The sequence below is a fragment of the Macrosteles quadrilineatus genome, unplaced genomic scaffold (genome assembly GCF_028750875.1).
Source record: "Macrosteles quadrilineatus isolate MER2022 unplaced genomic scaffold, UCM_ALF_1.0 Scaffold_7__1_contigs__length_78375512, whole genome shotgun sequence".
Taxonomy (NCBI): Eukaryota; Metazoa; Arthropoda; class Insecta; order Hemiptera; family Cicadellidae; genus Macrosteles; species Macrosteles quadrilineatus.
Genome location: NW_026542600.1, coordinates 20,244,432 through 20,268,465, shown reverse-complemented (window position 1 = coordinate 20,268,465; position 24,034 = coordinate 20,244,432). Strand labels below are relative to the sequence as shown.

The following is a 24,034-nucleotide window of genomic DNA, read 5'->3' as shown; positions in this document are numbered from 1 at the left end:
CTTTATAAAAAATGTTTCGATAAACAGAATTAGCAACTCGATAACTTAATTTACTTCGTATTTATTTAAATTCAATACAAGGCCGTATCCAATTTACATTAAGGCAAATTGTTTGAGGGCGCAATTTTAAGAATACTGTATGATTAAAATTTTGATAAAGAACAATCAATAATCGTCAAGGTAATTATGGATAAGTGTGATTACCGGTAGTGTAAATTATGCCACACTCTTCATTTTCTGTTGTTCAATCTTCTTAAATTCTCGAAATGCTATGTACAGCCAACTTTTAAGTTGCCATCCATTTAAAGTCCTCGGCTCAAGGATACTTGCACAAATCCAAGCTTCCGATTGCAATAATTAAACCATTGTCATGAAGTTTTTGCAAATTCAATAATTATATGTAATAATATAGTCATGAATGTATATTGTTCATATGAAATATATTACTTACTGCACTTCCATAATGTTTAAACACTCTAGAGGAAATCTGTGGATACAGCGATTAGCTTGAATTAGTCTATTGCTACAAATTGGCCACAAGATATGCTTTGTTACCTTTTAAAGACTTCAAACCTTTGGTAGAAATTTATTTTAAATATATTTTTGGTATTTGAACAATATTTAATCGTAATAAAAAATTATAGATTTAAATTTGTTTGGTGCCAACCACGAGAGGAAAATATAGTGTTGACTCCGTTTACTCCACCTAATTCAATACAGTATTATTTAAACCACCAATATGTATAAACCACCATATGTTATCTAATCGAATCTAAACACATAATGGAGTCGGCGGTGTGCTTTAAAAGCTATCAGTTGCGAGTTTGAATTGTCGATTGGCAATTGATCGATGAACCTCTTAATCGCTCTGAGTCACTTTAGGTCAGTTTCAGATAGCGGGTTTACGGGGTTTCTCGTGAGTCATTTAAGTGAGATTTTACTTGCCTACATTCGAGATAACGAGGAAACATATCTGCATAGCGTGAACAATGAGTATACTTAACTGTTCTTGCAAAAGCATCACACGTGAGTGAGAAAGTTTCTCCAAACACTTGATATAGACTAGTTTGAAACATATCCTTTCGTTCTATGGTGAGTCCATGACGGACTATGAGGGCCAAATCTACGATGAAGAGGCATAGCTGTCTTGAGTTCGCATCCCGCTTCCGCCTCGTAAAAAGTAGCACTTTACTTTATTCTTTAACCGTTTCACATCTTGATTTACTTGACATTCTACTCACAAACCTGAACACATTGTTCGAAAATGCGATGTTAGAAGAGTCAAAAGCACATGACAAAATTAACAGATGTTCATAATACGTGTTTAAGATATTGTATAGCTACGTAGTAATAGATGAACCGGTAGTTTTCCTCCCATCTTCACTGAATTAGCTTTGCTATGCAGGAACCTAATTTAAGAGTATTCGTTGTAAATAATCTATGTAATGTTTCTATTTGTTAAAGAAATTGAATTAATTACTCAATGATCAAAATCGCTACGAAAACTGTTTACGAATAAATAAAGTATTCATTATACAAATTCTTTGCACATTAAAGAGCAACGTAGACTAGCAGCTATGCGGGTATTTAGCCTCTATTAGCCAGCGTGTTTATGAATTCAAGATTGTTTGCAGTTAACAGCACACTTGTTTGTGTCTCGGCAATGTGATCAGCCGACTAAAGTGTTCAGTAGCAATAACATTGCAAGTTTGTAAACATTGCAATCAAGTCAATCGCCTTCTGTTGTGGCGGCCACGAGCTGCGCTACGTTTTAATAGCAAAATAGTTGTCATCTATCATGTGACCTTTATATGAGGGAGTTTCCAATTTAGAAATAGTTCTCTTCAACTGAGAACCATATGTTTTCATAAGTGCATTGGACTTAAACATACTATCTTGAACAGAAACATAAGTCTTGAACAAGATCACTCCAGGAAAAGTAACGAATGGACATTTAAAATATTTTCACCTCAGTAGGAATGTTTTTAGTGAAGCCGGTACTTTTCACCCAAACAGTATCGCAGAAACATTTAAGTAATACGAAAATTTATCTCAGCAGCAACAGAAACATGCACTCTTCAAAAGCACAAGAATGCTTTTCACATGAGAAGGTTATCGCAGCGAATGGGCATTCAAACGCGAACAAACATTAGATGAACGCGAATACTTTAAACTTCGGGTTGTCGAAACGGATGGGCATTTAAACGTTTTTAAACATTACACGAACACGATTATTTTTCAATTTAGATTGTGGAAACGAATTGTCATCTAAACGTGACAAACACTAAACCACAAGAATACTTTTCAAATTAGAAGATTATAGCAGCTAATGGGCATTAAAACTAGGCCAAACATTAGATGAACACGAATACTTTAAACTTGGGGTTGTCGAAACGAATGGGCATTTAAATGCGTACAAACATTAGATGAACACGAATACTTTAAACTTCGGGTTGACGAAACGAATGGGCATTTAAATGCGTACAAACACTAGGACGTGCCCTTGGGTTGATGGGCACGATGTCATTACCATATCGGTGACTCAGGCTCAGGCAGGAGAGGAGAGGCGGCATTCCTCTGCTGTGATGCGTCACGACCCAGGATCAGCTGTCAGCTCCCAGGATACAGCAGCCGATACATTCTCACACTTTGCTCATAATCGATTTATAAATTATTTGTTCGTTTTTTGCATGTTTTTGCTTCCAAAGATTTTAGGTTTGAGGTTTATTTACACGTGCTTCTGTCCAACTTGTATACACGTCACTGAAGTGCTTTGCATTCCTCTCTTAGAAGTAAACTAGGGTTTGCTAAATTAGAAACACAATTATATCTGTATTGGATTAATTATTTGGTCAAGTATGACAAACCTAAAACTTGCTTGTGTTGACAACCCATTGACTATTCCATCATCAACATATCTACTCTTGTTTTCGTAATTCGTGCCCGTCTTTGTTTCTTTTTGAAGAAGCGATGTTACTTTTTCAATTGGATAATTCTGGCCGATCTTCGTCGTAGTATTTCCCATTTTATCACATTGTGATTTTGACAATTAAAAATAATTAGGTTTGGTAATATTAATCTATACGATAAAATAAATAAACCCCACGGTAATTTTTTTTATATAAGGACCCACATTAGCCAGCAAAAATTAAATACTGCATTCACTCTTTGCTTACGTCTAAATAGGCGTTGATTTCGCATGTCTGGGGCCAAATAGCCTATCATTACAGTACCGACCGGCGACCACACGCACATGACGCATAACGCATGAGTTACGCATGATGAACACGACACATGTTCGGTTCGGCAAACTTGCAAAACCCAACGGAAATTGCTCACCTTGGCCCTCCGTTTATGACTATTAGCACAAAATACTCTTTATTTTGTGCTAGTGTTGTTTCTAATTACGGAAGCATGTCCCAGAAAGGATGTTTATTTACTGTGGGAATGTTTGAGATACTGTTTACATTTGCAATTACGTACTCGGTTGTACGTTGTGTGGTATTCAAGTTCATATTTTTGGGATTTAACTTAGTTTATTTTAGTCATAAAAAGTAGAAGGCTATGATTAACCAGAGCTTACTTAAAATGCATTTTCATTTATTTTACCTCTATTTTTTTTATTTTTTAGATAATAATCAAAAATTTGTGTTAAGTATTATCTTGTGGTGAGGGCAATGGATCAAAAGGTAACGCGCACAACGGGATCCGATCGAGGTGTTTCAGTCATCGATGTATAATAACTCCCGTTTCAGTAGGCGTTAAACCCACTGGAACTGATATGGGAATTAAATGGCCCTTTTTTTAGTCAAAAGGCACACAGAAAGAGTTAAAAACTCGGGCGGCTAAGTGACTTCTGTAAACCTATATAACCTAACGCTAAATTAGGCATTGCAGTTTTCATAGGGGCGGGTGTCAAAGTTGTCCAATAAGGGCTTGGCCTTTTTGACATACTTGGTAAACGTTGTTACACAGTTGCTCGGGAGATTAGCGATGGTAGGCAAACGTTTTCGAAAGTTACTCGCATTTTTCGATAAGAGAATTATTTCTTGAATGTAAAATCCATTCGACTTATGCTAAGTCTCTGTAAAGTATCAACATGCATCATCCGAGGTTTTGAAACTTTGCTTTGTTAACGTTCGTCAGAGTTCATTGCACACAAACTTCTCAGAACTAGTAATATCAGTCAATTTGTCATACCGGAATACGTAGCAGCGTACCGCGGATATGAAGAACTCGTCATACTACAAGTAATCAACTTGAATTACAACATGTTATTAAGAAATTCAAACAAAAGTTGGAGTCAGAGCTAGGCCGGGATTTGCCGCTTGATTGGGCTCGGCTGGTCTTCTATACAAGACTTCTATACTGTAGGTGCGGGTTCAAACCCCGCAAATCACTAGTTTTTATTTACGTTGTATAACCTCGACCCGATGGCTCAAAGCCCGCAGGCTCAATGTAGAAGACATAAATATGTCTCTCATAGGAACATTTACTCTCTATTGAAAAATTCTTCACTTAAACCCATGCTGTAATTTTAACCGCTAATTTGACTACTTGATGTTGGCAAACTACTCCAGTATGGGTAAAGTATGTTGAGCAGTAACTTTGAGTGTTTTGCTGTCCACTCACGTACCACCAGGACTGGCGGCAGTGGCAGTGGCCGGGTGCCTGGAATTGTATTGTTGACTGTTGGCATCGTGCCGTTCACTCCTACACCTACAACCTGTGCCTCCCTGTACCTCTCTCTCTCTCTCTTTCTTTAACCTACAAGCTGTCGAGTTATGACTCATTACTCAGTTGTACTGTCCTGCCATCATATTGCCTGGGTTGTAGTGTTTTGAAAACACAGCCGTCTTTTAGAATTAGTAGTGGACGTTTTATACTGATGTAGTTTATTTTGCACTGCAAAAAGGAGGAGTATCTTGGAATAATGGTTTAAGAGTCCTTGGAGCCTAGACGTTATAACTCAAAAAATAATTACAAAAGTAAGAAGAAAATGTCCAATCCTACAGTGCACTAGATATTTAACATTAGATTGGTGTTTAAATATTTTTAGATGGTTAATAACTTTTCAGCGGCTGTTTGAAATTAACAAAATTAAAATTGTTCTTATGGCGGGCAAATCCAAATGGCCGTTAGCCTCCGTGGACTCCCTTGGAAAACAATTAAAAAATTCTGATCTCACAGTGCACTAGAATTGCAATCACTATGACTTTTGAAAAACATATTTTTGGATAATAAATAACCCTTCAACAGCCGTTTGAAATATTCCAATAATGGCCCCTAGCCTCCAAGGACTCTTTAAGGACGATCATTCATGTTATTAAAATACTTTTTTGTGATTCATTGGTGATTATCTTGATGATTCAACCATTAATCATACACGCTATTTTTGCAGCAATGAATGAATCTGATTTGATTTGTGACGTTTAACGGAAACGTTTTAGTGTTTTTGCGTAGCATTTTTTAACCTTCTGTTGTAGAATACAAAGTTTTTTTTTTAATTTTGAAATATTTATTTTTACAAATATTTAACATGAGCTGAGAATGGGTACCGTAACGATTTTTTTTTAATTTGCCTTTGGATCATCTTAATGCATGTTGATATGGTTTGATACAATATGAGTGGCACGTTGGACATCAAGCGTTGGGGTTTTGAACACTAATTTACAGGAACACCACTATTTATATCATAGTCACTGTTTGGTATGCGTTTCAGCACCTTCAATATAGAGAAGGTTAGCAGTATTTTCTTTTATTTTAAATACATTGTTCAATTAATTATAATGTAGCAACTGTCGATATCAACTCTACTAAAAGCTATAAAGAATTAATCTAATTAATTACACCTAGCAAAATTTATGAAACAAATACTATAAAAGTTATATCTTTCAATTTGAAATGCCCGTTCTTCTTCTAAGATTGCTACTGGGAATTAATGGAGCATGTTAGATAGTTATGTAGAAGGGACTGGCCGAACATTACAATTACCAGTAGATCTGAGTGAAGAAGTGTGGACTAATGAATGAGGCTGAGATTGCAAATTACAACTGTTTCATTGTGTAGCCTGGGTCGTGGGACCGGGCCTGTTCTACATCCTCACTCACTTCTCATACTTGCCATTCCATAGGCGTAGAATCAGTTCAAAATACAATAGCTTCTTCGTTAAGTTTTGTCTTATTTCAAAGTATTTCAAACATTATACTTGTTCGGCATAGGAGAAGAACTTAGCATTGTGTACAAAGAAATATATAGTTACTCTCTTGCACGTTTTTGAGAACTGCAATTAATTGGTGATAAAATTTTTAATTATTGTTACGGGCCAATTCTTTTTACTATGTTACTAAATAAATTCTATAATAGTGGGGAAAACAATAAATTTATACTATAAGTTCATTACTCATGATAGAATTGATTAAATATTGATAAACCTTTTTTTAGTTTACTAAATAGAAACAACATTAAATCTATTTTCCCCATGGCATTCCATAACCAAAGTATTCCATAAATTAGCAGCTATTTATATTTTCGTTGCTTGTACTGTACATACAATTCGACTTGAAATTGATTCAATCCAATAAGTAATCCCTTGAGAAACTCTGGAACCAAGGAACAGCTGGCACTTATAGTATCTTTGGTTTGATAAGACAACCAGAATAGAGTTATCACCCTCATTGAAGGACAGGCTGTATTAGGTGATAAGAATGCTTATCAATAGGGAATGGTGCGGGAGTCGAGAAGTGGTTGGGGGGGGGGGGGGGTGTTTGGTATGTCAGTTACTAGGACTTGTTCCAATGGGAAACATGAAATACTCTCAAGATGAATTTCTGGCTCAGGTTCCAGAAGCCTTTAAAAACGTGAGTCTCTCTGGTGCATCGATTAGCTTTCTTGTTGCTATTATGAATTTTTTATATATTGATGTGCTGATTTGATAAAGAGTTTCAAGCAACCTAAATATTTATTTCTTAAGACTTTCTTTTATTTTGGGTGATTTAAATAGGCTTACTACTTCTATTAATTTGTTACCTACTTAATTTCTCACTCAGAGTACACATGAAATGATTATTTTTGAATTTGTTTATTAAAACATATAGTTGTAATATCAGGATCAGTTTACAATAAAATAATGTAGGCCCTAGTCCATGATCAATTGCTATCACTCCAAAAATTGAACTAAATCTTAATTAGCACATCATAATTGCTCTATGTGCCAATTAGAATAGATTTTGAATATTTTTAAAGGATTTTATTCCGTTTCAACTAAAAAACGTATGAAAATATAATAGTTGTCAAAAGGTTAAAGGTTATAACGAATATCCACAGAAGAGTGTTTAGATATTGCTTTTCCTTTTTGTTAGCACTTGACAAACCATGGCCTCAATATGTTGTAATCAGTGTGCTGATAAAATGTAATCAGACGTTTTACTTAAAAATTATCAAGTACTACTGTTCTTCATTATTAGGGAATTTACGTGTACTGGTAAATATGTTTTTTCCTATTCCTCATGGTTGGACCTATTCGTTTTGGGGTCTCTAGAAGCCAAACTGTCCCATAAGACTACACTCCATTCACAAAATTTAGGCGGTTTTAGGGGAAGAAATCTATCCCCTCCGCTTTTTGATCCTACCATTAAAACATAGCCTCAACATTTGAGATTTGTAAAAACGTCAATCCGATGCAACATACATGAAGCAGAAAAAAAAGTTGTGGGGGAACTTCGCCTCAAACCGCCAAAATTTTTTGAACGGACTAAAACCAAATGCAACAACTCTTAAAATTAGTTTGCGAACCAGTCCTCGGCGGGGCCTCTTCTGTAAAAGGGGCAGGAGGGCAAGATATCTTAGGTTTGTTCGGGGTGCAAGAAAGAGAAAATTCCTTCGCATGGAGAGGGAGAGGGGAGGTGCAAATATTTCTCTAGCCCATAGTGTATCATATGCAAACCACGAGCCTGGCCTTCCTACTCTGTAATCCCAAAATGACACTTTTTTACCGAAACTTTAAAAAATCTAGATTTGTTTATCATTCTAATCATTTTGAAAACAAACAGTTTAGTTACTGTTCAGTAATATCAAAAATTGTACGCATAATTTTTGTCTTCCATGCAGCAATAAGTCAATTTCTGTAAATAGCTTGTTTATAGATATAGCTTTTGTAAAAATGTACTTTTGATAGTATAACCAAAATTCCTTCTAGTGGTTATCTAACATAGTTTGCAGGTTTGCTGAGACAGAAGTATTTTTATTCATCCTTGGCCTTCTCATCTGACTATGTACAATAAACCAAAAAAATGTTAAAACAATTTTAGAGAACTATTTTGTTGTTTGTTGAATAACAATTTGGTTTTTTCAGATCGACACAAACGGAGATGGCTACATTGATTTGTCAGAACTCAAAAACGCCCTCGACCAATGCGGCTTCAAGATGCCCGGGTGGAAAGTCAGGAGGATGATAGAAGATTACGATGACCAAAAGAAAACACAGCACAAGGGAAGACTCACCTTCGACGAGTTTGAAAAGGTACTCCTCACATTTTGTTTCATTTATCTTTCTCTTGATGAAAATTCCCTAAACTGTATTTTTATTCAATATGTAGAAACTTTGTAATATATATATATATATTACAAGGAAAAAGAAAAAGTATAAAAAGTTTGCCCATGTTGATAAAATGTATTATGAATGTATGCTGTTTTATGATTTATTGATAATGTGCTGAAATGAAGTCGACAAGATTACATTTTTCATTGAGTTTCAACTATTTATAACTGTAAAAATATCTTTGTAAATAAAGATCCAGTTAGTAAAATTGATGAAACGTCAAGTTTCCTGTGTAGTCAATTTTTAATGAGATTACTTTTAAAGAAAATCAACAAGAATTCAAGTTTCCTCTTTGTAATTATTTGTTATAATATATGTTATCGTTGAGAAAAACTTATTTGATTTTATGTTCCCAGTCTGTAGTTTATTATTTGTAATAACATTGATTTCAAGAGAGGTGACTTTATATACATTTTTTTGGTTTAATTATTAAACTGGACACAAGTGTGAGTTACAGTGTAAGTAAACTCAAACTCTTGTTTCATCACTTTCCACGTACTGTCAACAGCTAATGGAAACACTTTTTCACCATTAGTGCTGACTGATAATGACATTTATGGAACTGTTAACTTGATTGCTGACAAGTTTATAGTCATACTGACACTTTCTTTTGTAACTATTTACAATATAATATTATAAGTTTGTGTGTTTCTTTTCTTGATTGAAGTTCACACATTATTTACTGGTCGGATTGGTCTTAAATTTGGCATTACGATAGTTTATATTCCCGATTAACTTATAAGTCCTTTAAATCCTTTTGGGTCCCAATGACTCTGGAATTTCCCATGTTTATCTTATGAGTATTCATATTTAAAAGAAGTTAAATAATTTTGACAAATTGTTTCAACTTGGTCAAGTTGGTTCTGATATTCAATATCATTAAAAAGTTTTAAGGTTTACTAACAGGGTGTAGCAGTATTATTTTTTTGCATTTATGACGACAGACAATTTCAACTAGCAGCAACAAAAAGCTGTAATATACAATGAGAACTGTACCTGTATTAGAAGAGCCGATACAGCTATAAAAGAATTAATTATTTAACTCTTGAGGTATTTTTGCAATGACATTCTCAAAATTAAAATAATTAAAGACAAAAGCACAATTTTAAATTAGAGTGGTCATACAATCAGGATGCTTATTTACAAGAATCTGCTCATGTCAGCGTTAAATTTTTACATTTTATGTATAATCTTTCATTTGAAATTTCATAACATGTAATAATCTGTTTATTTTAAAGATGCCTTCTTAATGCATTTTTACCTCACCTTTAGATCAAATGTCATTCGATCTTTATTCATTTTTACATCAATGATCAGTATTGTGATTGGTTTCATTTGCAGATGAAGCGATACAGGCAATCATATTAAATCAATTGGAATATCAGGTGCTTAAAATGTTTATTTATGTTTATTTAAGAGGCGATGTTAGGACTTGTAAGTCCTCTCTACCACTTAACCTCTAAAATATAAATAAATTAAAACTTATTCACTTATATAAGTTAGTTTAAATAATCTAAAGTTCTACATTAAATAAGTAAACATCAAGAAATTAAATTTTGTAATCCTCAAAATCCCATTCACACAAGCCGCCAACAACCCCTCACACCAGCGCCAGAGACTCACTCAAGCCTGCTGCTCAATATAATAGATTTTTTAATCTCTTTAATATAGATTTAATCTCTTGAATATAGATTTAATCTCTTTAATATAATAGTTTTAATAATTAACTGTATGAGGTTTTTGTAGAATAACTTTTCAAGCTCTCTGGCAAATCAACCAATCCATACCAGCACAGTTCCAATAAAAGCTGTAAGCTGTAACTGACAGTGCTGCGACCTAAGAGTTGAGTTTACAACCACACTTGAGCTTTGTGTTTACGCAGTGCTGAGTGGACTAAGACATTGGCTCTGGCTATAGATCAAGGGTTCAATCCCATCATTTAGTGTGCAACTCCTTTCTGTGGCAGAGCTCGGTGGTAATGCACTTGTTCGATTTTTTGCAATTTGCTTCTTGTATTTAGCTACGTTTTGACAATCGTTATTGAGTTTGTTAACCTTAAACTTTTTAAGAATAATTTGGATTTCTGAGCACATAAAATAAGAAGAAACACAATAAAAATAGACATAGTTAAATTACTAAAATATCCCTGGAGTTTAAATGGTTGAAACTGTGCCCTCTGATTTGTCAGATGGTTTAAGCCTAAAAACACTGTGTAGAAACTAAATATGTAATGTATTCACAATTATGTGCCAATCTATGTCTTCCTATTGGCATAATCAACAATAGTTAAACACTCACACTCTACAATCTTGTTTTACACTCATTATCACATATATTTTCAAGCGACAAACATTTTTTCTAAACAATTACAGGGGAATTTCGCTAATTAGTACCACTTGCCAAACAATTTTGTTAGTCGTGTATTAAATTAGGTACCTGTTCCCTTATCAATCGATTTTCAAACATCCATCCACATTCTGACGTTTGTGTTTTGAATTAAATGTATATCTTAATAAACGGTTTTGTGATTTTGTTTTATTTTACATCTTTTAATTGTGCAGAAAGCAGTATCCCACTTGATGATTGTATGAGTTTTCATTAATGATCAGAAGCAAAGATATTTTGTTAAAATAAATTCCTAAGTAGGTGATCTGTTCTAAAGTGTGATTTGAGGTTAGGTTTTTATCAATGACAAGTCATATAATGTTGTATGTTTTATCCACAGTTGTGTTTGGAACTGAAAGCCAATGAGGTGGGAAGCACGTTCAAACAAGTCGTCTCCAAGAAAGAGAACTTGGAAACTCTCGGAGGAATGTCTGATGCTTCCAGTGAAGGTCAGCTATCAGCTGATTGTTGTATTTTGTACTACAGTATTGATGTTTATTGCAGACTTCTGGTGCAGGTGTTGGACTTAAACAGTTCCAATAATGCAAATGGGAAAATCACTAGTCAAGTCAATCACTATTACCTTGTTCATATTAAATGAAAATTTCAATACATTTACTTATTGAAGAGCACATAAAAGCACTTAGTTGCATTGAATTTAACAATTGTATACATTTTTGTGATGGACACCATTGCTTTATTTATATTCTCAGTGAAGCCATCAATTTGATCAAAGTTTTAATTAAAATCAGCTGTCAGAAAACCTATCATGTTATATTTTAATGGCATTGGAGAATATAAATATAAGCAGAATACAGTTTGGGTCGCCGGAATTTTATCCCCCTGGAATTTTACCCCCTGGAATTTTACCCCCTGGGCAAAGCTGTCACTATGACGTAGTAAGCTGAGTGGCCAAAAGTTTGTTCGCGGCCGGAATTTTACCCCCGCGGATTTGGAAGTCTAATGAAAATAGCCAGAGCGTGATTAATTAGATTAGCGATAAAAACCAGAATTTTACCCCCTCTCCATATAACTAGCGTTTAGACAGCTGAAGATGCACGGGCCGGATTTTTGCCCCCGGAATTTTACCCCCCGGAATTTCACACCCTGGCCAATTTTAGAAATTGAATGATTGATTTTCTTATTTCTGTTTTTAATTAATTGTAAACATTTCATTATTTAGTCGCCTATCTTTATTTATTTATTTTGTAATCTCAACTAAGTAAACAGAATTCACTGTTTAATTTTGATGTTCGGGATTTGCGTTTGGGGCCAACTGTTGGTTAATAAGTATGTAAAATAAACTGAGTAGCTCATTTAAATGATAATTGGGTTAACATTTATTCGTAAAGAACCAATAAGGCATATTTTGTTATTGTTACAATACAAATGAAAAACATTGTTTTACCACGGTTGTATAAAATAAATCGTTAAAGAAATCTTTGAATTAATTACCATTCTGATGTTTGTTTATACGTTATATTAATCAACAGTTGGCTTCAAAGATCGAATCCTGATACTCGAATCTCAAATTTAAAATAAAAAACCTGTTCGATTAGTTGATGTTACAAATAAATTAAGATAGGCTACTTAATAATAAAATGTTTACTATTAAATTAAAAGAGAATCAAGATAATTAATCATTCTCACTAATTTATATGTCTGGCCAGGGGGTAAAATTCCGGGGGTAAAAATCCAGGGGTAAAAATCCGGGCCGTACATTTTAGGTTCTTATAATTTGATGTGTTCTGATTAAATTCACAACTGTGAAAATATACGTTTAATTCCGCGTTTAATCCATCGAGCTGATGTCGCAGAACTCAAAAGTTCGCGGCCAGAATTTTACCCCCTGGTTTGTGACGTCACGTTTGCCCAGGGGGTAAAATTCCAGGGGGATAAAAATCCGCTACCCCTATAGTTTCACTGAACACTGATAGAATGTGCTACTGTCAACCTTTTCCAACTCTGTCCTCATGATGAAAATGTCACTCTTTACACAACACTAATCGACATCAAATCATTTACCTATGATTAAATGAGACTAATCACTATCACACGTGTGTCTGATGAGTGTAACCATTTGATGAAATTGAAGTTATGTTTGACAAGAGTGCATTCTGTCAATGGTTTAATTCAACTACAGGAGGACCGCAGTATCCTGAAACTGAAGGGGGAGGCTAAAATTTGAGTTTTCAAATAATCTAGGTTCGAGTTATCAAGGTGTTGTACCAAAAATTTAAGATATTGAGGTGTTTAATTTTGACAATTTGTGTTAGGTCACATCCTTTGTAACCCAACTTTTACATGCTTAACCCTAATAATTGGAGCTCAAGCTCCCATTTCTCCGTTTGTTAACGGTAGAAGCATGATAAATCGTTTATCGTGGATATACAGTACAGTATTTATTATACAGCAATGGACATTATTATAAAATAAATGTATGTCTAATTCTGTGTACTGTATATAAACAAAGTTAACAAGAATATTGTTCGGGACATAACAAATACAATAAAATAACACAGAACAGTTACTGGTTTTTTTTAAATACTGTATAAAATACACAATGATTGTATGCACTTCCATAGTACTGTATTTGTTGTATAGTAATTGTGTAATTTAAGGTTGGACATAAGTCCGAATCAGTTAACTTGTGTCTGAATGCTCAAATCTATGAAACATAATGTGTGGTATTTTTGCAGGAACGACACATTCTGTAAGGCTAGAGGAACAGTTGGCGTTCTCTGATTGGATTAACAGTAACCTAGGCAGTGATCCGGACCTATCCCATCTACTTCCCATAGACCCTGAGGGCAAACTTCTCTATGATAAAGTCAAAGATGGGATATTGCTATGGTAAGAACTGTAAACTTTACAAATGCTAAACATTTGTATTACTTACACTATTGAATATACTTACACTATTGAATATAACAGAATAATTGCTTTGTTTACATATAAGTTATCTATTTTACAATGTATACTTATAACAAGGGTATGAGACCATCTGTTATAAAGTTGGTGTTATTGTGTATAAGTCTATTAACCACACTTGAGAAATACATTTACTTGCTATATCATCAACTAATAATAGAAAATGCCCAGGCAATAACAAGTAGGCTTGGGTCTGCAAAAAGATTAAATTGATATTCAATTGATTTTGCATTATTGCTAGTGTTAGTTATTGGCGAAAAACTGTTTAGACAGCACTGATTAAAGATGATCATAATACTATAGATGATCATTTTATAGTATATGAATATGTAAGTGAGTGATTTTGAATATTAACATATTTTTTGTAAATCATAATAAACTAAATTCTTTAAGGAAACAACTAAGAACATTATTTTATATTTACTTCGTAAAATCTTTGGACTAGAACTCTCAAATCATTAGTCGTCTTCATTGAAATTATAATTTGGAAAATGTATGCAGCTCTTAGTTAGCAATTGAACCAATAAGCTGATGCAAGCTAGATGGGTCTATGACCTGATAATTCTGCTGAGCTATTACTCAACTATGCCTAGATCAGTAAAATCAGGTTACTTTACAATATGTATATTGATGATATTTTATCATTTACAATCTGGCAACTACAGTTTGACTTAGTCTGATGAGTGATTTATTCTTGCAAGTAAGTGGTTAAGAAAATTCAAAATACTAGCTTATATTATAAAAAAGTTTTACACCCCTGAAAATGGGATTTTATCCATCCTCATCTATAGCTATACCCAATATTTACTTTGCAGTGGTTCAATTTTATATAAATCAGTTCTCAAGAAATCAGAGATGCTTACTTACAAATTTAATCCTCTAAAATGACTTTGTACACATTTTACAGTTTTTAAAATTACTTACTTCATAATATCACACTTCATCATTTTTTATTGTTGACACAAATCTTGTAGAATATTTTCTGTAATTGAGCATTAACTCAATATACTAATATTTTGCTTTAATATTTGTTTGTGAAGTTAAGAATCATATAAAATTTGTTTTAAAATTAACTTCCGTGATGAACATATAACGTATTCCTAAAAATTGCTTGAAGGTAAATCTTACCTAAAATAGGTGGTAGTGAAGATGGGTGGATGCTTTGTGAGTTGTACCTCAGATATTTTTTCTCTTTACATATTCTTGCTGTGTGTAAACTACAGTACCAATAACATTTATCATAAGAATTTAGAATTTTTATTTTTGTCTTCATAATATTAGGAAAAACATTATATAAATCGGCTTAATTCAATCTTTTGATACTTGGGGTTCAAAGTGTAAACCTAAGGGTACATGTTATTTACTTTTTCAGCAAAGTTATCAACCATTCTTGTCCTGACACAATCGACCCACGAGCTCTCAACAGGAAGAACCTGACAGTATATAAGAAGTTGGAGAACTTAACGATGGCTCTTAACAGTAGCAGAAGTATCGGATGTAATATAGTCAACATTGATGCTCATGACCTGGCCAAGGGCAAACCTCATCTGGTGCTTGGACTGCTGTGGCAAATCATTAGGGTAAGTACTACTTGTTATGCTGCCACTATCTTTGGTTGGTTCCAAATTGGCATCAGTCAATGAAATCTAATGGAATATTAATATAAAAAACTACTTGCTTGTTGATGTTCTATTGGACAAAAGGGGTGTGATTTTTGTTGAGTTAGGTACTACTATTATCTTATGCTTTGGCTTATGAAAATACTTACATCCAATGCAACTACTACGACATTTTATCATGACAGCCATTGGTGTCATGACCATCTTCAAGTGACAACACTACGTTGTGCCAATTTTTGTATGTTTCATAGTATACACCATTGCCTTTTCTCTTTTTTTTAGTTTAGGAATTCAAGAGATATAAACACATCACCTTTGTTTGGCCATCCAATATGACAGAAATTGAACGTAAAAAAATACAAATTCATATTTGTGAGTCAAGTCAGTTTTTGGCTCCACGACACATGGTGCAATATCAATAGTGAATGTAGATATGCTAAAGAGCTTCATGAATTCTTGGTTATATTCTCTACAGATAGGACTGTTCAACCAAATCAACCTGGAGAACTGTCCAGGACTCACGACTCTGTTGACTGATGGAGAAGGCATTGAGGATCTGATGAAACTCTCACCTGAAGCAATCCTATTACGATGGGTCAACCATCATCTGGAAAGAGCTGGAGTACCTAGGTGTGTACCATTCCAGTGTCTGCAAAAGATCCCATTCCACTTATAGAAAAGTTTGATCCTAACCCTCAAGAGGAACTCTTGTACCTAAGATTTACCTAAATCCTTGAAAAGAACTCCTCTTGTACCACAGTTTGGCCTGAATCCTTAAGAAGAACTCCTCCTGTACCACTGTTTGGCCTGAATCCTTAAGAAAAACTCCTCCTGTACTACAGTTTGGCCTGAATCCTTAAGAAGAACTCCTCCTGTACCACTGTTTGGCCAGAATCCTTAAGAAGAACTCCTCCTGTACCATTGTTTGGCCTGAATCTTTAAGAAGAACTCCTCCTGTACTACAGTTTGGCCTGAATCCTTAGAAGAACTACTCTTGTACCACAGTTTGGCCTGAATCCTTAAGAATAACTCCTCTTGTACCACTGTTTGGCCTAAATCCTTAACAAGAACTCCTCCTGTACTACAGTTTGGCCTAAATCCTTAGAATAACTCCTCTTGTACCACAGTTTGGCCTGAATCCTTAAGAATAACTCCTCCTGTACTACAGTTTGGCCTGAATTCTTAGAAGAACTACTCTTGTACCACAGTTTGGCCTGAATCCTTAAGAATAACTCCTCTTGTACCACTGTTTTTTGGCCTGAATCCTTAACAAGAACTCCTCCTGTACTACAGTTTGGCCTAAATCCTTAGAAGAACTTCTCTTGTACCACAGTTTGGCCTGAATCCTTAAGAATAACTCTGAAGTGCCACAGTTTGACCTGAATCCTTGAGAAGAACTCCTCCTATACCACTGTTTGGCCTAAATCCTTAAGAAGAACTTCTCCTGTACTACAGTTTGGCCTGAATCCTTGGAAGAACTCCTCTAGTACCACAGTTTGGCCTGAATCCTTGAGAAGAATTCCTCCTGTACTAAACTCCTCTTGTACCACTGTTTGGCCTGAATCCTTAAGAAGAATTCCTCCTGTACTAAAGTTTGGCCTGAATCTTTGAGAAGAACTCCTCCTTGTACAACAGTTTGGCCTGAATCCTTAAGAATAACTCCTCTTGTACCACAATTTGGCCTGAATCCTTAAGAAGAACTATTCCTGTACCACACTTTGGCCTGAATCCTTAAGAAGAACTCCTCTTGTACCACAGTTTGGCCTGAATCCTTAAGAAGAACTCCTAAGTGCCACAGTTTGACCTGAATCCTTGAGAAGAACTCCTCCTGTACCACAGTTTGGCCTGAATCCTTGAGAAGTACTTCTCATTTACCACAGTCTAGCCTGAATCCTTAAGAAGTACTTTTCATTTACCACAGTTTAATCTGAATCCTTTAAGAAAAACTCCTAAGTGCCACAGTTTGACCTGAATCCTTGAGAACAACTCCTCCTGTACCACAGTCTAGCCTGAATCCTTAAGAAGTACTTTTCATTTACCACAGTTTAATCTGAATCCTTTAAGAAAAACTCCTAAGTGCCACAGTTTGACGTGAGTACTTGAGAAGAACTCCTCCAGTACCTCATTTTGGCCTGAATCCTTGAGAAGTAATTCTCTTTTACCACAGATTGACCTAAATCCTTGAGAAAAATTCATCCTGTATCCCAGTTTGACCTGAATCTCCCAGAAGAACTCATATTGTACCACAATCTATCCTAAACATTCAAGATGAATTTCTCCTGCACCAAAGTTTATCCTAAACAATTGGGAAGAATTCATCTTGCCTCAAAGATTTACCTAAAATGCAAACTGGAAATCTTACTTACAAACTGAGCATTACACACAGTATTGTTTAAATTTAAAGTCTTATGTTTTTTTTTTTGTTTTTTTTTTTTTTTGAAAGTGCTTTGATTTTGAATTAAATCAAAAAATAATTCTTGATTCTCCTTGGACCAAGGCTGTGTAATGGAAAATTCTTGCAATAATCTGTCACATAATGCAATTCTTGATGATGCTTTTAACCATTTTTAAATCCATTTCTAAAAATGTGTATGATTAATTTATATATTGATGTTTTCACAGACGATGCAATAACTTCCATGAAGACATCACAGATTCTGAAATATACTCTCACCTCATCAAACAGATTGCCCCGATTGAGAAAGGTGTCACCATGGAAGCACTTATGGTAAGAATTGACTATGATTGCACTAACTATGGTTCCACAACTAATTTTATTATTTCAACTCCTCTCTTGTGGCAAATTCTTCTAGATCTTCCTCCCAGTCTCCCTCCATTTATCACCATCAACATTTTCCTAGAGATCTTTCTCTTCCCACACTCTTCTCTTATCTTGAAACTATCTTAATCTTGCTTTTTGTACTGACCCACTTCAGCTCTGAATCCTTGAGAAGAACTCCTCCTTGTACCACAGTTTGGCCTGAATCCTTAAGAATAACTCCTCTTGTACCACAATTTGGCCTGAATCCTTAAGAAGGACTCCTAAGTGCCACAGTTTGACCTGAATCCTTGAGAAGAACTCCTCCTTCAACCACCTTTCTTCTGATATCTTCATTTTTTACTCTATTCCTCTATCTGTAGTGGTGATGGTACATTAAATTTAAATATGTTTTAAACTCTAATATACAGTTATGTTCAGTTGGGACCATAGTTGAACATAACAGAGAGGGACTGAAAGCTAAAAGTGAGAATACAGTTGGAGTTAGTACAGTATCTGAAACAGTTGGAGATTGGGGGTGACGTTATGACAGTATGTATTATGTTGTCTCATCACTTCTTTTATTTGTAGGAGAAAGACTTGCTTAAGAGAGCTGAGCTGATGCTCCAGCAAGCTGGCAAGCTTGGCTGCAGAACCTTTGTGACTCCGAGTGACGTCGTCGGAGGAATCTACAAGCTTAACCTTGCGTTCGTGGCCAACCTCTTCAACTTCTATCCTGGTCTTGAACAGCCCGAGGAGAAGATAGAGGGCTTGGAAAACCTTGAAGAAACACGTGAAGAGAAAAGTATGAACCAACTCTTTATTATTTCTTTGAACATAAATTACAACTTTGCGAGTTGTTAAACCTTGAGTCGCAAATTGTATTGAGATAGTTATAATTTCTCCTGACAGTTCTTCAAATAGGATAAATCTTTATTTTACACAGTAAACTCCATTTTATTCAGAAGTTGTCTGGATTGAAAAAGTACAAAACATCAGTAGTAAACACAAAAAATTATACATTTTAAAACATTGTATTAAATACAGTACACTCTCAATTAACTAAGGTCGTTGGGAATGGCACTACCTCGGTTACCGAGAATCCCAGATAACACGGAGGTCTCTTAGATTTTGAGGTTAGGAGTTACGTTACCACATTAGTAAGTCAAAGACTTGTAGTAAGGTATATGTTTTAATAGTGAATACAAAATTATTATTAAATGTTATTCTGATGGATAATGTTTTTTTTTTATATAAGACAGTGTTTATAATAAATCAAACTGCTTTAACACTTGTTAAATTGTCTTGGAAGACTGTAAATACAGTAGGCTACATATTATTAAATGATACTTAGTCAAAAATCTACAGGATTAAATAAAAACAGAATAAGAGTAGTCCCTATAGTTGTTAAAGTAAACTACTATAGGCCCTACTTGACACAATCATGACAATATTAAAACATTGTAATGACAAACACTGGCAAAAGGCTATACGAGCCGGCAATGCCCGAGTAGAAATGTCACTGCTTTTGTTGATGGTCTGCAGACGTCACGTCCAGCTTACCAACCAACAGCAGTTAGCAGCCAACATAGTACTGTGTGTTATTTTCATTTTCTAGGTTACTGCAGATAATTTGTAGTATTAATTTTAATAAATCACAAATTACTTGCTATTTTTGCTTTATTTTCAACAGAAACATTCCTTAAAAGGTAATTATTATTGTTTCCCGACCGGGAATAAAAATATATATATATTTAGGCCTAAAACGACATCAGATAACCTAAAGGTTCGGATAAATTGAGAGTGTACTGTATAGTAAATAAAAACAGCAGTAAAATGTATAAAATAGAGCTTTATGAATACGTTGTAACTTGTTTGTTTACAAGATTATTGACAAAGCAGCGAGTGAGAGAGTCATACTTAGATGGCCGACCAGGTATTTGAAGTCTGAATGGATTATAAAAAGAAGTTTACTTTACCTGGTTTTCCATATTCACCAATGCAAGTCTTATAATTTTGAAGTTAATAACGGTTTTTTGACGGTTGTAAGTTTGTGTTACTTGAGGGTTTATTACTGCATTTTTTCATCACAATTAATCAAAAACAAGTTCTCACAACATTATGGTATCTGAAATCTGATCTTCTTCTTAGGTGAGAATCTACTAAAAACTAAAACATAACAATAATATTGCACAAGCTCAGCCAAAGTTGTAAAATCACTAAAGGAAGACCACATAGAAAACTTCATTATAACAAATAAATACAAACAAATTAAAATGTATCCATTATGAACTAACTGTGCTTACAGGCGATTGTGATTTAGTTTTGCAAGCCTGTTTTTTTATGCTTTTAAAGATTTTAATGCAGATATACTTTTAGATTTCTCTTTTTCAAAATATATAAGATCTATTTCCTTGAATTGGATTGATTAAATAAGATGCTCGTTAGTCACAAATGTTTACTAGAACAGTTTATTATTTTTGTACCAAGACTTACCAATATTGTTTTGCAGCATACAGAAACTGGATGAACTCCATGGGTGTAACTCCCCATGTCAACTGGTTGTACTCTGACCTTGCTGATGGCCTCATTATATTTCAACTCTATGACATAATCAAACCTGGCATTGTCAACTGGAACAGAGTACACAGGTAACTAGCTATTTTCATATTATTTACATGTTTTATGTATTGTAGAAGGATTTAAATCTAAGAACAGACCTCAAAATTTCTTTTTGAGAGCAGTTATAATACTACTGGTTGGCTTCTAAACTGGTAAATTGGTCCGACTGTTTTGAATTGTTGAATGGTAAATTACTTTAACAATAAAGGTTTCAGTTTGATTACTTAATTTTCAATACACAATATGTTCGTTCAATACAATAAGCTATGTTCGTATCGTACTAGTTTTTTATTTGTGTTTGTGCGACAGTTATGTTTGTGTTTTTGTCACCCTGATGATGCTGTATTAACGGCAAAACTAGGGATGGACGAGATTGGATTTTTAGTTCGAGACGAGACGAGAGGAGATTTTTTATTTCTCATAAAATTTCGAGACGAGATCGAGACGGGATTTCCCTTCTCATACACAACGGGAAATGCACGTTCAAAATTTTTACCTGATTTTGTAACATTGTTAGATGACTGTTTGAATACAAAAATAATGATAATAGGCAATAATATTTACAATCTTTTATTAAAAAACATCAGCATAACATTTGTTTATTAATCACGCCTAACTTATTAAAAATGCCTACGATTAGGAAACATAGTGATATCAGTTAGGATAGAGTTCAACTTATCCTAAAATAAAATAAATCATAAAATAAAAGCAATACAGTATTAATTTTTATAAAATAGTTACTTGTTTTGACTTTTTATAGTAATAAAACATTCCTCACACTGCTTACACTTAACAAAACTTCTAAAATGTTATTAAAGTAATATTATTAAAATAATTAAAGTAATATTTACATTTAAAGATTTAATTAAATAAGAACGCCTTCGCAAAGGAAACGCAACTACAACACGCTCCTGTATTGCGGGTCTTGCATTGACTTTCTGCAGGCGTTTTTAATATTTTTGTTCTTTTTTTTTTTATTCTCGTCTCGATAAAAATCTCGGCCAAAAAGAATTCTCGTCTCGTGTAACGAGATTTAAAATTTCCCAAAAATTTCCCGAAATTTCGAGACTTGACCATCCCTAGGCAAAACATATGTAGGTAAATCAGCTGATCTCTACAAATGTGGATTAACTTACTTGAGAGGGTAAACTATCCCATCATATTGGCGCTATACAGTAATCCAGGGGCCCTCAACATGAAATTTATTTTCAAATTAATGTACAACTACTTGACTGAACTCAATGTCCGAAAAGCTGCTTAAATTAGGTTACTCTTTAAACTATAGCACCAATACTAACTTACTCACTCACTCTAGTTATTTTCTTGAATATATCTTGAGTTCCTAGGAGAACATAATGCTTTAATAAACTCTCCAATCATCCCACTGGTTCTTCCAGTTCTGTTGCCCATGTCTTGTTCTATCTCTATGTCTCTTTCAACAGTTTGTCCTAATGTAATTCTTAGTCCATTTCTTCTCCATCTTCTTGATTCCTGATAGGCCACTTGTGATCGTTTGATTTGTTGTTAATAGATTATGGTATTAAATCATGCAATATCAAAGTAGAACCATTAATGCAATTTATTGCAATTTCCATATATTTCTGGAACTACATTGGAAATTGGATTTACAAACCTTATTTTAATAGAGGTTTTTAGGAGGATTTTAATGGTTTTTTATTTCAAAATGATTCCTTATCAATCTATTATTTGATTCAGGAGATGGGGTTTCATTGATTTATTTTATATTCTTTTTTATTTACTTGTATCATTAACTTAAACGTCTAACTTGACTGTTGCTGTATGTTATTCAATATTATTGGCAGATTTTTCTGTGGTAAATTTTCATATTTGCAAATAGTGATGTGGGCCGGGTAAATACCCAGTGGGTAGGTAAATATAAATTGGGTTTTTACCCGGGTATTTACCCCAGGCCCGGGTAAATACCCAAAAACTGGGTATTTATAATTTTTATTAAAGTTAGAGAAGATTGAGATGTTTTTTTGGAATTATTACCCTGTAAGGATAGTAAAATGATGATAAAATGTGTTAAACAAAATTTCATATGGTCACTACTAGCACTTTACTTCTAGGTATAATCGCCATAAATACCCAGGTCGCATGGTTGCACTGGTCCTGACTACTTATGATTTTTTATTTTAGATAGATGAATACAATCTAAATATGAATTTTTTTTTTTTATAGATAGATGAATTTATTTTATTGAAAGTGAAGAAAAATAATTTGCAAAGTAATAATTATTATTTAGAAAAACAGGAAAATTTAACCTAGTAGTGGCCTATGTTTCAACAACTTAGGAAAATAATTAAAATTCAATGTGTAGGATGGCAGGTTTTAGGCCTAATAATAGGTATTTTTGTTCTAGATCTTTTTTTGGTATCAGTGGTATCAAAAAAAAAAAAAAAAAAAAACTAATTTCATAAACTTGTGATACAAAACATTTGATTCTATAGCACAATAAATCATTCAAAAAGGAGATACATTTTTTTAGTAGGTTTATCCAAATAGGCCTATATTATTGTTTCCAACTAAGTGGTAACACAGAAAAGTTTAATTAGGTACTTTTAGTATTCTGCCATTCTGCCTATGTCAATCAGGCCTTAGGTCTGTCTAGCCTTCCAAGCCATTTATACAATAAAAATTTTAACTATCATAATTTAATAACAGTAAAAGTAGGTTTAGGTTCACTATTTCTCTGATGAGGTGTTGTCTTGATTTCATTTCATAGGGAGTGTTTAGTTTCTAGCATTCTCTATCTAGCATTCTCAATGATAAAAATTGAAATAGCCACAGCCTTTTTTAATATACTATTTTTTAGTAAGTTAAATTTAACTGATGTTACTCGATTTTAGACACGAAACCCCATGCTTATTTAAAAACTTTATGTATTATTAAAAAAAGTGCTAAATCATAAAATAAAAGGTACTAGCAAAGCTTCAAGTTGCTGTAAAAGGTGTTATAGACTATCCTAATTTATCATGTACTGATAACAATAACATATTTAGGGGTAAATATATATGAATTTCAATCGATTTCATAAATACCCAAAATACCCGGGTATTTATGGATTTTGGGTATTTACCCGGGTAAATACCCAGGGTA

The 24,034-nt window shown here is 33.9% G+C and overlaps 1 protein-coding gene across 2 annotated transcripts in view; it reads left to right on the top strand.

The window, feature by feature from the left end:
- LOC128997980 (plastin-2-like) overlaps window positions 1-24,034 on the top strand; it is a 52,392-nt gene that overhangs the window by 15,113 nt on the left and 13,245 nt on the right. Inside the window, exons 1-9 of one of the 2 annotated variants that reach the window (XM_054423864.1) lie at window positions 6,798-6,860; window positions 8,354-8,521; window positions 11,325-11,433; window positions 13,684-13,837; window positions 15,288-15,495; window positions 16,010-16,164; window positions 18,157-18,262; window positions 18,884-19,097; window positions 20,805-20,943. In XM_054423864.1, the coding sequence (XP_054279839.1) occupies window positions 6,798-6,860; window positions 8,354-8,521; window positions 11,325-11,433; window positions 13,684-13,837; window positions 15,288-15,495; window positions 16,010-16,164; window positions 18,157-18,262; window positions 18,884-19,097; window positions 20,805-20,943 (1,316 nt within the window). Of the gene's footprint in view, window positions 1-6,797; window positions 6,861-8,353; window positions 8,522-11,324; window positions 11,434-13,683; window positions 13,838-15,287; window positions 15,496-16,009; window positions 16,165-18,156; window positions 18,263-18,883; window positions 19,098-20,804; window positions 20,944-24,034 lie in introns of those variants that run through there. The other variant, XM_054423863.1, reaches the window with a different exon arrangement.